At 36.8% G+C, this 13,027-nt stretch overlaps 2 protein-coding genes across 2 annotated transcripts in view; both read left to right on the top strand.

The window, feature by feature from the left end:
* The window catches only part of LOC143371406 (mannosyl-oligosaccharide alpha-1,2-mannosidase IA-like), a 109,150-nt gene that overhangs the window by 39,277 nt on the left and 56,846 nt on the right, over positions 1–13,027 (top strand). The gene's annotated exons all lie outside the window — the stretch shown is intronic.
* LOC143371191 (uncharacterized) lies at positions 2,358–4,366 on the top strand. The gene is made up of 3 exons (XM_076816142.1): positions 2,358–3,242; positions 3,959–4,075; positions 4,339–4,366. Exons 1-3 carry the CDS (start codon positions 2,836–2,838, stop codon positions 4,364–4,366), a joined length of 552 nt encoding a protein of 183 aa, XP_076672257.1. The 5' UTR covers positions 2,358–2,835.

Below are 13,027 nucleotides of genomic sequence, written 5' to 3' on the forward strand. Positions count from 1 at the left end.
AAAATTCGACCAAATTTAGTTAGTATATTAGATTATCAAGTCCTTAATCGTGTAAATGTTTAACATGTATACTTTCGAATGCATAAAGGTTTCATTAAAAAAGCCTTCAAGTGCTTCCCGCAAAAATTCCCGAATATACATGTTTTTTTCGGACCTCACAGGTAGACATATCCCCTTAATCTAAGTACTGGTCTGGATAGACCTCAGTTTAGCTGTAGTTACCGTTGCGATAGGATTGGTTAAATTAACTGATTAACTAAATTAACGCTCTGCATTTAAGAAGACCGAGATCACTGAAGTATACAAGTGTTCATATAGTTCACCGTTATACCACTTCTGTTTCGAACGAACAATGATGCATCATTACCAGCGCGGAATTTGCCCCTATTCATTATATACAAGTAATAATTGCGCACCTACAAATAAATTTGTGCGGTACATACAAACCATCGATGAAGTTTGAAATCTGACTTATTTCCTTATTTCTGGATATTCTGTCCGAATGTAACGATGGGTCGCAGTGCGACTAGGAGATTCTGTCTTTATGGCGGAAAACAGACGCTCATGGCATTGTGTTGTGTCTCAAGTAGTCTAGGCTGCTCATGAACCAGACGCGCATAGAGCATAGCAATTCGCAGCCGCACATAGGAGTTGAGATGAATGCTTTTCCATTGTTCCACTGTACTGCGGTTGGCGACTGCGACCGGCCGCAGTCGCCGGCCGCACATTGGAACGACCACCTTTAGCCACCACGGCTAGCGCCGATTCTCCGAGGTCCCTTAGTCCGGGCCCCCTGTTGTTCTTATGGCATGGGGGTTCCTGATCCCACATGTATTCGAATAGATGCATAATGTTCTTTAAAAATCCTCCAAGTATCTCTACATAGTACAAAATAAAGTCCCCGGTAGGCGTTTAGTTGTTTATTCGGGCTAATCTCGAGAACCACTGGAGGGATTGTGATGCGGTTTTCACTGTTCGATAGAGCATTTCTCGGGGAAGGTTTAGGTGTATGAAACAGTAACCTATGACAAAAGGAAGCCCGGCAGTAAAGCATTCCTCGAGAAGGTACGCGCAAATCGCAGCACTCATAGCACAGCTAACCGTCATCCCGCGCTTATCTTTCGCGCAGACCGGTGGAGACCAGATTCTACGCAATGCGCGTACGTACCCGTATGTAAGTGTATAGTGTTGATGTGATAAAACTTGATCCTGCTTTAAAGAGCTTTTTAGTTATTTTGCTTTCCCATCTTTATCGTTATCGACTTTATTCTATACTATGTACAGATACGTATAAGAAGCCCGGGCAACGCCGGGTACTTTAAGCTAGTTAGTAGTAAAGTGAAGTTGCTAGTAGGTCTCTGATAGTATTAAACGCAACAATGCAAGTAATAATAGTAAAATAGTGATCTTTTGCATTCCAACATTCACTCTCGATACTCAATACACTACCCCCGTTTTTTTACTACCTGGGAAAGAAGTATATAACACTGTGTAAGACTTGCCACAAGTTCACTCATAAAGGAACCGTACTCAAACTTTCATTCTACACGCGTAGGAATATGCACTCTCAAATTAGTCATTCGGCCACTAACGCATATGACAATGTGTTACCTGTAACGAAGGTAGGCATTCCCAGTTGAAGTATAGTCTTCCATAGGTCACACTGTACACTCGGAAGAAGTCGGTGATGTTCACTCTTCGACGGTCGCACATTCAATAAAGAAAAGCAGTCGATATTTAACGGCCAAGGTGTTTCCGCCTATTTGCCCCTGCAAGGAAAAAAGGAATAAAGAAATAAACATGAACACCAGAAATTGTGAGGAATAATACTGCATAACACGCATCAGCATAATTTATTCATAGCATTAGAAGACACGTGAAGAAGGAAATGCGTATTTGTGATATTTCTCTCTGGCGACCCTACTTTTTCGTTCTAAACCATAAAAACAGCAGTTTACGTGCTCTTATCGATCGCGTTTAAATTATAGTGTCCGTCAACCACCCTCCTGCGCAACATCATATTCCCTCAGATTTTTGAGGGAATGTTACCAAGAAATGTTAAAGCATCGTAAAGCAGGAAGGGGGGTGCTAGTAGAATAGTTTGTCTATAGTCAGTCGTGCTTGAACCACAGATCCAGATGGATCAGGCTTGGGAACGTTATTACAAACTAAGCAAAATTCATTTAATCCTAGTTGGCCTTTGGCCATACAACACTTCCGCAATCACAAAAGTGCAAATTATCGTTTGCTGCGTCGCCATTGTTTCCGGTATTGTCTTTCAGGTACGACAATTAACACATTTCTGTCATCCCAGTTTCAAAAACTTTCGCGACACAATATTTAATTGTAAATCATAATCTTTGACAACGAATGCTTTGTACATTAATTTCACTTTTCAGCTATTCCCTTTTATAGGTGAGCATTACACTCTGATGTATATTATAAAGTGCTCATCTCACATAGGATTGGGTATGGCCTGCCTGTTTAAGTATATCACATTTATTTATCAAATGGAAACTGTAAGTGCCATGGCAGATTTTAATTAATCGCGTTAAATCTGAGAGTGCAATAAATAATCGCGTTATATTTAATATTATTATTATCTCATCATGTTTACGTAAATGTGCTCGTAATGAATATTCACACTAGATCAAGTGGATCTTTTTCCCAGAAAACATTTTCTTTAGTGTGGTCAGTTAAGTGGCATAGTTTATTGTACTCGCTTAGTTGCAATATTAATTTTTTTCAAGTTGTTTGCAAACATAGATTCAACAGTATCTGGAGATTGTGAAATACGATTGGAACGATGTACGAAATGAAAGAGAATTGGATATAATGAAGGAACATACAAGAATGGGAAGGTTTTACGTAATGATTCTTGCGCGTAAGGAACAGTATCAGCAGAAGTCTATGTGTTGCACCGAGTTTCGAAGAAATGACTGTGAAACAGAAATAGTAAAAGTTGTAATATATTTTGCAGTGTTCCTGTATGTAATATTCTTCACAATGCTAACATGTCCTTTTGCCGCTGATGTGCTTGACTGGATAATACCACTGAACGAATCACGTCCACATGAACTTCCAGCGCGAATGGAAATGTTCATTGATCAAGAGATGCATTATTATTTATGTGTTTCCATTCTCGATTCGATAGTGTTAATTTGCGGCTTATTGACTGTGGCTACAGACGCAATTATGACAATGTGGTTACTACACTGTTGTGGTCTTTTCGCAATTGCTAGGTAAACAAAACATGACATTCCGTTCGTTTTTAACAAGCATTAGAGTCATGAAAAAGTACAGTGCATTGCACGAATATGAATCGGTCGAAAATACTATTTGCTATTACTTATTTGAAACATAAATATCGTGGTTATCGTGGTTTATTATATCAATTAATATATACTTCCTTATCTGTCCCAAATTCACTGTCACATCAAAGTGCAGTGGACAAGTACAACTTTTATTGTTAAATATCTCGTAAACTATTAGATGACTAGAGTTACGGCCGAACAGGTGCCGAATATTTGTCAATGCTCTACCGTTCTACGAAGTTTCATCAAAATCGGTGCGCAACACCGAATGTGGTTCCCTCCTTACTCGTGAGTGCTTGCTCTCACGATGACACCCCCGTTCTCATTGTATACTATTGACTGTTCTCGTCACATGATTTGAGTGGAGACTAAGCCAGGCGTAAAACAATGAGACATTGCCCATCACGGTTATAGTTTCATGAGGGGATTCGGCTACCGAAAATATAACCGAGGCTCACTGCATCTATGTGATCGTTATCAAAGATTAATATTTCGTACGATTTTCTTATGTTCCTAGTGTTGCATTGATATACATATACCTTATAATTTATTATTATTTCTACTCGCATTGTACCTGTATATATGTAGTACTATATAATTACGGCTGATCAAAGATTATCATAATCCAATTATTTACTGCGTAGTTATCGCGTAAGGGAAGCATTTGCCTGCAATTCCCGGCAGATTCATATTTCTGAAAGGAGTATCCAGATGTCCAAGCTTCTGGCAAATGCAGTAGACATGCACATAAAAGCAACAAAGTACGTGGTCATGCCATTACACCGTGTGATGACAACTTCTACACTTTTAAACGTGTGCCCTGTTGAATACTACCATTATTTGTCAATTACGATAAATTATTGTTTGGCTATGTCTTTTAACAACTGCAGTCTGAATTTATTGTTAAAGATTTGTCGACCGTATAAAGCACAATTTTTTGTCAACATACTTTATTCTCCTTATTATTGGAGTGGTAATACAAACTATTAATTTATTTCTTGTAAGTTTGACAATCAATTTACAGACTTGTGACTGAAAACAATGAACTATGATTATATATTTTATATTTTCAGATGTGTGAGGCAATCTTACTTAACAAAATTGATGATATATTGCTATATGGAATGTGTGTCTTTGGGGAATATATCTATATATTTTACCTTATTTATATATTCGAACAAATTATGGATTCACATAAAAGTATTTTCGTAGAACTGTACGTACACCCCGTTCCCATCATTTTGTTTAAAGTGTAGTCCGTAAAACAATGACAACAATCTTTGGTCGTAATTGTCATTCAACTTTCTGTATTACTATAAGATGCCAGGCATTTGACGATTTAATTTCTTGGGTATTACATGCGCAAACAATTTTAGTCATTTATCAGTTTAATAGTACTGAACCGACTTCGTAGATGCAACACAAAATGGTACGAAGCACCGTCACCCGTACAAAAACTAATATTGTTCATGATGCTAAGATGTTCAATACCTATTTCTTCAAACATGTTCAACATGTTTCCTATATCCTTAGAAGGATTTTCGTTGGTACGTAGCTTGCTAGAAAGCACTGAACACATACACGCACATTCAATCACCATAAAACTAGTAAATCTATATTTGTTTTCTAGATCGTGACGCGAACAATGTCCTACTTCACGGTAATTTGGTCAGTCTCGTTAGAAAACTAAATAGTTACAAGCTCATGTAGTTTGGCATGTTAAGTAGTCAAATATATATAATATTTCATTATCTACATGTGTATAATACTCGACATTCTCATAAGAAATCATCAGATCTTTTATCATTCCAAATCCTTACAGAAATTAAAGAAGGTTAAGTGGTGTACATTTTATCACGCATTCGGACATAGAAAATACAGAACACGTGTACTTTCCAATTTTTAGTCGATGCAGTAAATTAATTATAAAGCTATTAGTCACTTATCTTTTTTTCTAACGACAGTCTATGCTAATCGGTGTCGATACATCAGAAGTAGAGTTAACTACGTTAAACACTATCTTCCAGAATCACAAGCAGAATATGCATCACACAGTAATAGTCTCTAGCATAGCCACCCCTGCGAACGACACTGTGCACTGTGCCCCATCGGCAACAAGAATGAAGAGAAATTTGTGTAAAGAAATATTTCTGTCAAGAAAGGGGTAAAAAACTAGTGGAGAGAAATTTATTTTGCTCAGGCAACCTATAGCATTCAAAATTGATGATAATCACATACTCCATGTTATGTATAGCCTTATCGATCAATGGGGCATGTTGTACCTTCGTCCCAATTTATTTCCACAATTTTTAAATTACACATCCTGTCAATCATTCTACCCCTTTTGGTGTGTGTTTCGCCATTAAGAGAAAAAATTTACGCAGTAGATATGGAAGTAAGGAAAGGGAGACGGAAGGTGACAGAATGTAGAGAATTAGAGATACTGCGGTCAGTTGACTTTCGACGGTGCAGCTGTATGGATCGTGAAATGTTGGATTACTACAGGCTTACTATATTTTTCTTGTCGACGCTTGGACTTTGGCCATATCAGAGGGAAAGGCTTTGACTACTTCAGAATGTGGTGGTCAGTTTTATTTTAACGATATCTACGTTCGTCCAGGTACAACTGTACCAGTTGCATTTTAAATCTATTCGTTATACCAAGCTACTGCTTCTAATCACCCGCATTATTTAGTCGAGTTTCTATCTAAAGCTTATTCGAATTACAATATTTGAAGTCAGAAAATTTAATGATTCTTTTCGCAAGTATCCCACTATACAATAGTTTCATTAGACCGCATTCACTAATTGTAAGCAATACAAATTGAATTACAATAATTTTTTAAGAAATGGCGGAGCAAAAAAGGGATAGTTCTAACATTTCGAGTCACTTTAAGGAAAATATCAATATATTTTAGGGTGGAAAAACTAGTAAAAATAATTTATTTTCAATTTTCGTATGCTTAACTGTAATTATATTAATATAGATTAAAAAATGCTCTGCTTTTTTTTCGCAGATGAACGCGACGTGAATAAAGTGGGAAACTATCAGATCGTGTTCGAAAGTACTGTCCACTACATGCACATTTAAACCCCATATCAATGACTTTCTTACGAAGTATGGATATCTAACATAAAATTAAAAAATATTGCACTTTTTTCCGGGCTTCAAGGTGTTGTTCCTCCTTAATCTAAGTACTGGTCTAGATAGACCTCAGTCTTACTGTAGTTACCGCTACGATAGGATTGGTTAGGGTAATTCTGGGGGAGATGGCCAATGAAAGTATTTCTTAGAAAGAAATGTCTGATTGCGTGGCCTATACGTGGGTACAAAGTATCGCTCAAAAGCATCATTCTCAGTCCAGATCGTTGAAACAGAACGTTGTTAAAAACATATAAATCCACTTTAAAATTAAAGCTAGCGCATGTGTTTATTGGATTCACGAAAATTGCACGGAATTTCACGCTGTTTGTCATACGTGTGAATTAAAAGACTTACAACAAAAGCCCAAAGAAGACCTGAGCGGTCGAAGACGAAAACGAACGAAAACTGGTAAAAATCGGTAATAATCAGGTCATGCCCTCAACTGGTTAACCTGAATATACATATGACCATTTTTCCCGGGCACTACGGGAGAGGTGGCCAATGACAATTTCTTTTTTATTTGTGAGATTTGTCTATTAAATAATAATTTTTCGTTTATTGTTGTTAAAGGATATATAGATAAAGATCGAAGTTTTGTCCTATGCCATGCTCGTTGCTATATTTAAAATAGGTTGGCTAATTAAATAAATTTGTACGGTGCATTCAAATCGTCGATGGAGTTTTTTTGTATTGTAAACAATATTCAAGTGAAAATTAAAAATATTTCACTCGCTGCAGAAGGTATTGTGCCACCAAAAGTCACGCCTCTAAATGTAGTTCATTTCAGGTACGATCACAAGGAGAAGGTTTCGAAAAAATGAAGGAAAAATGTTTTATTCGCTACCACGTGCAAAAGATAAAAAATGTACGAGTATATTTTTATTTGTATAAAAGGATAAAAAAAACTGTTTTCAAGAGAGTTGTAATGTGAAAACATGATTTTGGTTTCACAAGGAGTAGGAAAACATAGTTTAATATCGTATATAAGTTTATATTGAATTGGATATGCAGTATATTGTAAACATGCAATTGGTCTTTTTGTTTCAGGTAAGTACCTACCGTCAATTTTTCGGGGGAATTGGATGAATTATTCGCGGAATGAACTCCAAGAAGAATTAGAGGTATTGTACTCGAATGCATGCATGATTTTCGTTAAAAATCTTCCAAGTATTATTATAAAATAAAGTTGCTAGTAGGTCTCTAATAGTATTATTAAACACAAAGGTGTAAGTAATGATAACAATCTATGCCATGCGGTTAAATACATTAATATAATCAGTGCCTAAATTCTAAAAGTTCAATATTTGCACTCCAATATTCACTCTCGGCACTCAATAAACTACCCCTTTATTACCTGGAAAAGAACTATGTATACAGGGTGTAACAAAAAAATGTTTGTTTTCCTTCAGAGGAGTGATTCCTGGGGAGATTGCAAACAACTTTTTCCTTAGCGAATAGATTAACAAAAATGACATTAACAAATGATATTAACAAAAAACCCCGACCAATCAGAGCGCGAGCCTCCCGCGGTAGCGTTGGCTACGCGGTAGGCGACTGCGCTTGTACTACGAACAAGCAAGTCGGCATGTATCGAAGCATGTGAATAATGAATAAAGATGATAAATGGATGAAAATCATGTATAACACAAAAAAAAAGGAATAAACAGATTTTTTTTAAAATCGGAAATAATAATTATTTGAAATTAGAGGATAAGAAATACGAAAATTTCATTTTGTTAATAACGAACACACGAAACGGTGATGTAACAGGAAATGAACGGAAAGTGTCGCAGTTCGTTATTCTGATAGAAATCCGTAATTCAATAAAATAACGACCGACACTGTTGCTGATAATGAATAAGTTTGTTTAAAAACCGCGAAGAAAAATTTACGAACGGAAATTTGGCGAATTATCCCCGGAAATAAGCTGCGTTAAATTTAAAAAATAATAATCACCAATAAAGTAACTAAAGCTCACCCGTAAAGGGACCATACTCACACGTTCTCCCTACACACGTACGAATATGCACTCTCAAATTTATCATTTGGCCACTAAAACGTATGACAATGTTTTACCTGTAACGAAGGAAGATAATTCCCAGTCGAAGTGTAGTCTTCCACAGATCACCGTATATGCACTATCAGAGGGAGTCGGCGATGTTCACTCTTCGAGGGTCGCGCACTCAATAAAGAAAAGCAGCCTGTTTCACGGCCAAGATACTTCCGTCCATTTCCCCCTGCAAAAAAAGCCCAAATAATAAAAGTGACTACTATTGGCACTGAAAAATAAGAGAAAAATTTAGTCATAGTATTAGAGGGCATGTAAAGAAAGAAAATACGTAGTCGTGATATTTCTCTCTGGCGACACTATTTTTCATTGCAAACTATAAGAACGTGAATTTACGAGTTCTTATCGATCGCGTTTAAATTATAGTGTCCGTCAACCACCCTCCTGCGCAACATCATATTCCCTCAGATTTTTGAGAGAATGTTACTGAGAAATGTTGAATTGTCGTGAAACAGGAAGGGGAAGGCTAGTAGAATAATATGTCTATAGTCAGTCGTGCTCGAACCACTAATCCAGATGGATAGGGATAGAGAACGTTACTACAGACTTTGTGAAATTCACCTTATCATTGTTGGCCTGTGGCCATATAACTCTTCAATAATCAAGAAAGTGCAAATTATGGCGTACTTCTTTTTCTTTGTTTTAGCTATTATCGTTCAGGTATGATAATCAACACAACATATTAGCCAATCTATTTTCAATAACTTAATAATTTATAACAGTGCTCGAGTTATCCACTAAATGCACTTTTGCAGATATCCCCCTTCATAACAGTACATTACACTACGATGGATATTATAAAATCCTTATCGTATATAGGAGTGGCAAGCTGCTTCCTTTTTAGGTATTGTACATTTTATTTTCAAATGGAAACTGTAAGTTTTTGGACTGATTTTAATCAATTGCATTAAATATAAGAGTGCAATAAATGACGGCTGTGTAGTTAATATCATTATTAACTCTTTCTATTCATATAAATATAAATATATGTGTGCTAGGAATAATTATTAAGATTAAATGAAGTTGACCTATTTTCCCCAGGAAAATTTTTCTTTAATGTGATCAGTTAGTCGTAGTGGCATAATTTATTGTACTCGCTTAGTTGCAATATTAATTTTTTTCAAGTTGATTGCAAACATAGATTCAACAGTATCAGGAGATTGTGAAATACGATTGGAACAATGTACAAAATGAAAGAGGATTGGATATAATGAAGGAACATACAAGAATAGGAAGATTTTACGTAATCATTCTTACGCGTAAGGAACAGTATCAGCAGAAGTCGTTGCACCGAATTCCAACCAAATGGCTGAATAATATATTTTGCAGTGTTCATATATGCAACATTATTCACTATTACAACAAGTCCTTTCGCCGCTGATGTGCTTGACTGGATAATACCACTAAACGAATCACGTCGACATGAAATTCCTGTTCGGATAGAAATTTTCATTGATCAAAAGACGCATTACTATTTCCACGCTTTCATTTTTGATTTTTTTTGCGTACTTGGATGCGTATTGGCTATAGCAACAGATGGCATTACTACCATGTGGATCTTACACGTTGCTGGTCTTTCTGCAATCGTTAGGTGATCAAAATATAACTTTTGGTTAAATGATTAATTGAAGTAATTATTAAAGTGAGGAAAAATCGATGTGCATTGTTACAATTTAAAATTTATTATTATATTAATTTCTTGTGTATATTTTCTTCCTTTAAATACTTTCAGTCAATCAAAAACATTATTTAGTCTTTGTTATTTGAATTATAAGTATCAAGATAAATCTGCTTTCGTTATATGAGAAATTGGTACATACTAATTCATACATTATAAATACAGTGATCCACAGTTTATACTCCCAGGAGTTATCTCCATTGCAAGTAAAATTATAATAACATGTTTTGTCCATATAATAATTTCCATATTATACATACATACAAGATGCTGGGCTACATGTTGAAGAAAATTTCAGGGACGTCAAAATAAGACAAAAATCAAGAATAACGAAATTACGGTTGAGCCTTTGGCTTAGAATAATAAGCGTTTAAAGATTCTGTATACCTCGCCTAAAACCCGACAAACTGCCTAGTGCACGCGAATGAAGTCAGGAGAAGGGTAGAGTAGTGGTAATCAAAGCCAATGTCGCACGGGGTCACCCGCTTCAGAAAACTTGCATCGAAATTTACTACACTCGACATGGACACACGATCTTGCGACATTTCATAAAAAAATTAAAAGGTATCACTGAATTACACTAAACCTCCGTACTCGCTTCTCTGTGACCCTGTGCGACAGTGGATTTGACTGCCACTGGTCTACTCCTCGAATTATTGACGATGATTACAATTTTCTTATGTTCTTAGTGTCTATTTCGTATAATCCCAAAATTGCGGGACAATCAGGAACATGCAATATCCTGATGCAAAAACACATCGAAAAGTCCTTTACCGTTTTGGGATCCGAGGCTTCGTTCTCGAGATATTAACAGTTGAATATTAGCGGTAGAATTTCCGGGCCGCGCAGTTTAAAGCAGAAACAGCTGAGCGCGGCGGAGCAACCCCACGCAGGCATCCAGTAGACCCGACCGTGCTGATTCAATCCGTGAAAATGGATCGACTCTTCTGTGTGTGTGGGTCTCTACCTACGCGTGCCTCCTGTGCGTGCGTGCGAGGGGTCACTCCGCCGCGCTCAGCTGCTTCGGCTTTAAACTGCTCGGCCTGGAAGTTCGACCGCTAATATTCAACTGTTAATATCTCGAGAACGAAGCCTCGGATCCCGAAACGGTAAAGGACTTTTCGATGTCTTTTTCAATCAGGATATCGCGTGTTCCAGATTGTCCCTCAATTCTGGGACACCCTGTATATAGTACTATAAAATAAGTGCTGCTTAAAGATTATCACAATCCATTTATACTGCGTAGTTATCGCATAAGACAAGCATTTGTCTGCAACTCTCAGCAGATTTGTATTACTGAAAGGACTATGGAGATGACCAAGTTTCTGGCGAATGCAGTAAACATGCAAATAAAAGCAACGAAGTATGTGTTCATATAATTACACTGCGTGATGACAACTTCTATTTCCAAACGTGAATTATTATCTTCCCTCTTGAATATTCTCTTTATTTGTCAGTTATGACAAATTATTGTTTTATTATGTTTTTAACATTAAAAATCTGAATTATTGTTAAAGATTCATGAATCGTTTAAAATCCGATTTTCTGTATAAATATTTTGGTATTATTGTTCTGGAAGTGATGTCACAAACTACTAATTTATATCTTGTAAGTTTAACGCTTAATGTAGAGAACAACCGTAACAAAAAATAAGGACCAACAGTTATACTTGATACGAGGTTATTCATATTTTCAGCTATCTCAAGCACTCTTCCATGATAAAATTGATGATCTATATCTGTTTGGAATGTGTACCATTGCAACTTTCTGCTACATGTTTTACTTCTGTTATATACTCGATCAAGTCATAGATTCACATAAAAGTGTTCTGGTACAACTGTACGTACACGTCATCTACAGGGTGTCCCACTAAGGAGTGGACAGCGCGATATCTCTTAAAGTATTGTCGATAAAAATATAAAAAAAATAGGGAATTGCATGGTTCGAGGGGGCCCATTTATTAGCGCGAACGAATTTTGTTTTCGATTATTATTTTAAAAGATACGATGGTCAAGTTCGGTTTTTCAAATGGAACTATTTTTTTTTTGAAGACCTGAGTTGATAGTGCGTTCCAAGACAAATTCAATAAGCTTTAATGTATACACTTTATTTCCACTGGTTTTTAAGATATTGCGCTTGCAAATTTACTGATTTTCACTGCAAGAAACCCCTCTGGAATGGCAAAAACCGGGGGCGGTCTTACTGGCGCCACGGGTGGCACTGCCTTTTGAAATGGATACTTACCTGCCAAAGGTCTACGCCAGAAATGGCAGGCCCAAAGGCTGGACAATACTTTTCTTTTGACACAATCTGCTCCCTATGGTTGAAATTTAGTCTAGCAACTTTCACTCCTCCTAACCTAACCAATCCAACTTGCATCCCTCCCAAAAGAACCGGCCATCCGAGCGTAGAAGCAAGTGCGAAATAAAAGTAACGATGCGCTTCTCGATACCGCAGATGTACCTACCTAAGTAGCATTTCTGACGGAAAAGAATTGTCCAACCTTTGGGCCTGCCATTTCTGGCGTAGACCTTTGGCAGGTAAGTATCCATTTCAACAGGCAGTGCCACCCGTGGCGTCAGTAAGACCGCCCCCGGTTTTTGCCATTCCAGAGGGGTTTCTTGCAGTGAAAATCAGTAAATTTGCAAGCGCAATATCTTAAAAACCAGTGGAAATAAAGTGTATACATTAAAGCTTATTGAATTTGTCTTGGAACGCACTATCAACTCAGGTCTTCAAAAAAAATAGTTCCATTTGAAAAACCGAACTTGACCATCGTATCTTTTAAAATAATAATCGAAAACAAAATTCGTTCGCGCTAA

Source organism: Andrena cerasifolii, chromosome 7, assembly GCF_050908995.1.
Source record: "Andrena cerasifolii isolate SP2316 chromosome 7, iyAndCera1_principal, whole genome shotgun sequence".
Classification (NCBI taxonomy): Eukaryota; Metazoa; Arthropoda; class Insecta; order Hymenoptera; family Andrenidae; genus Andrena; species Andrena cerasifolii.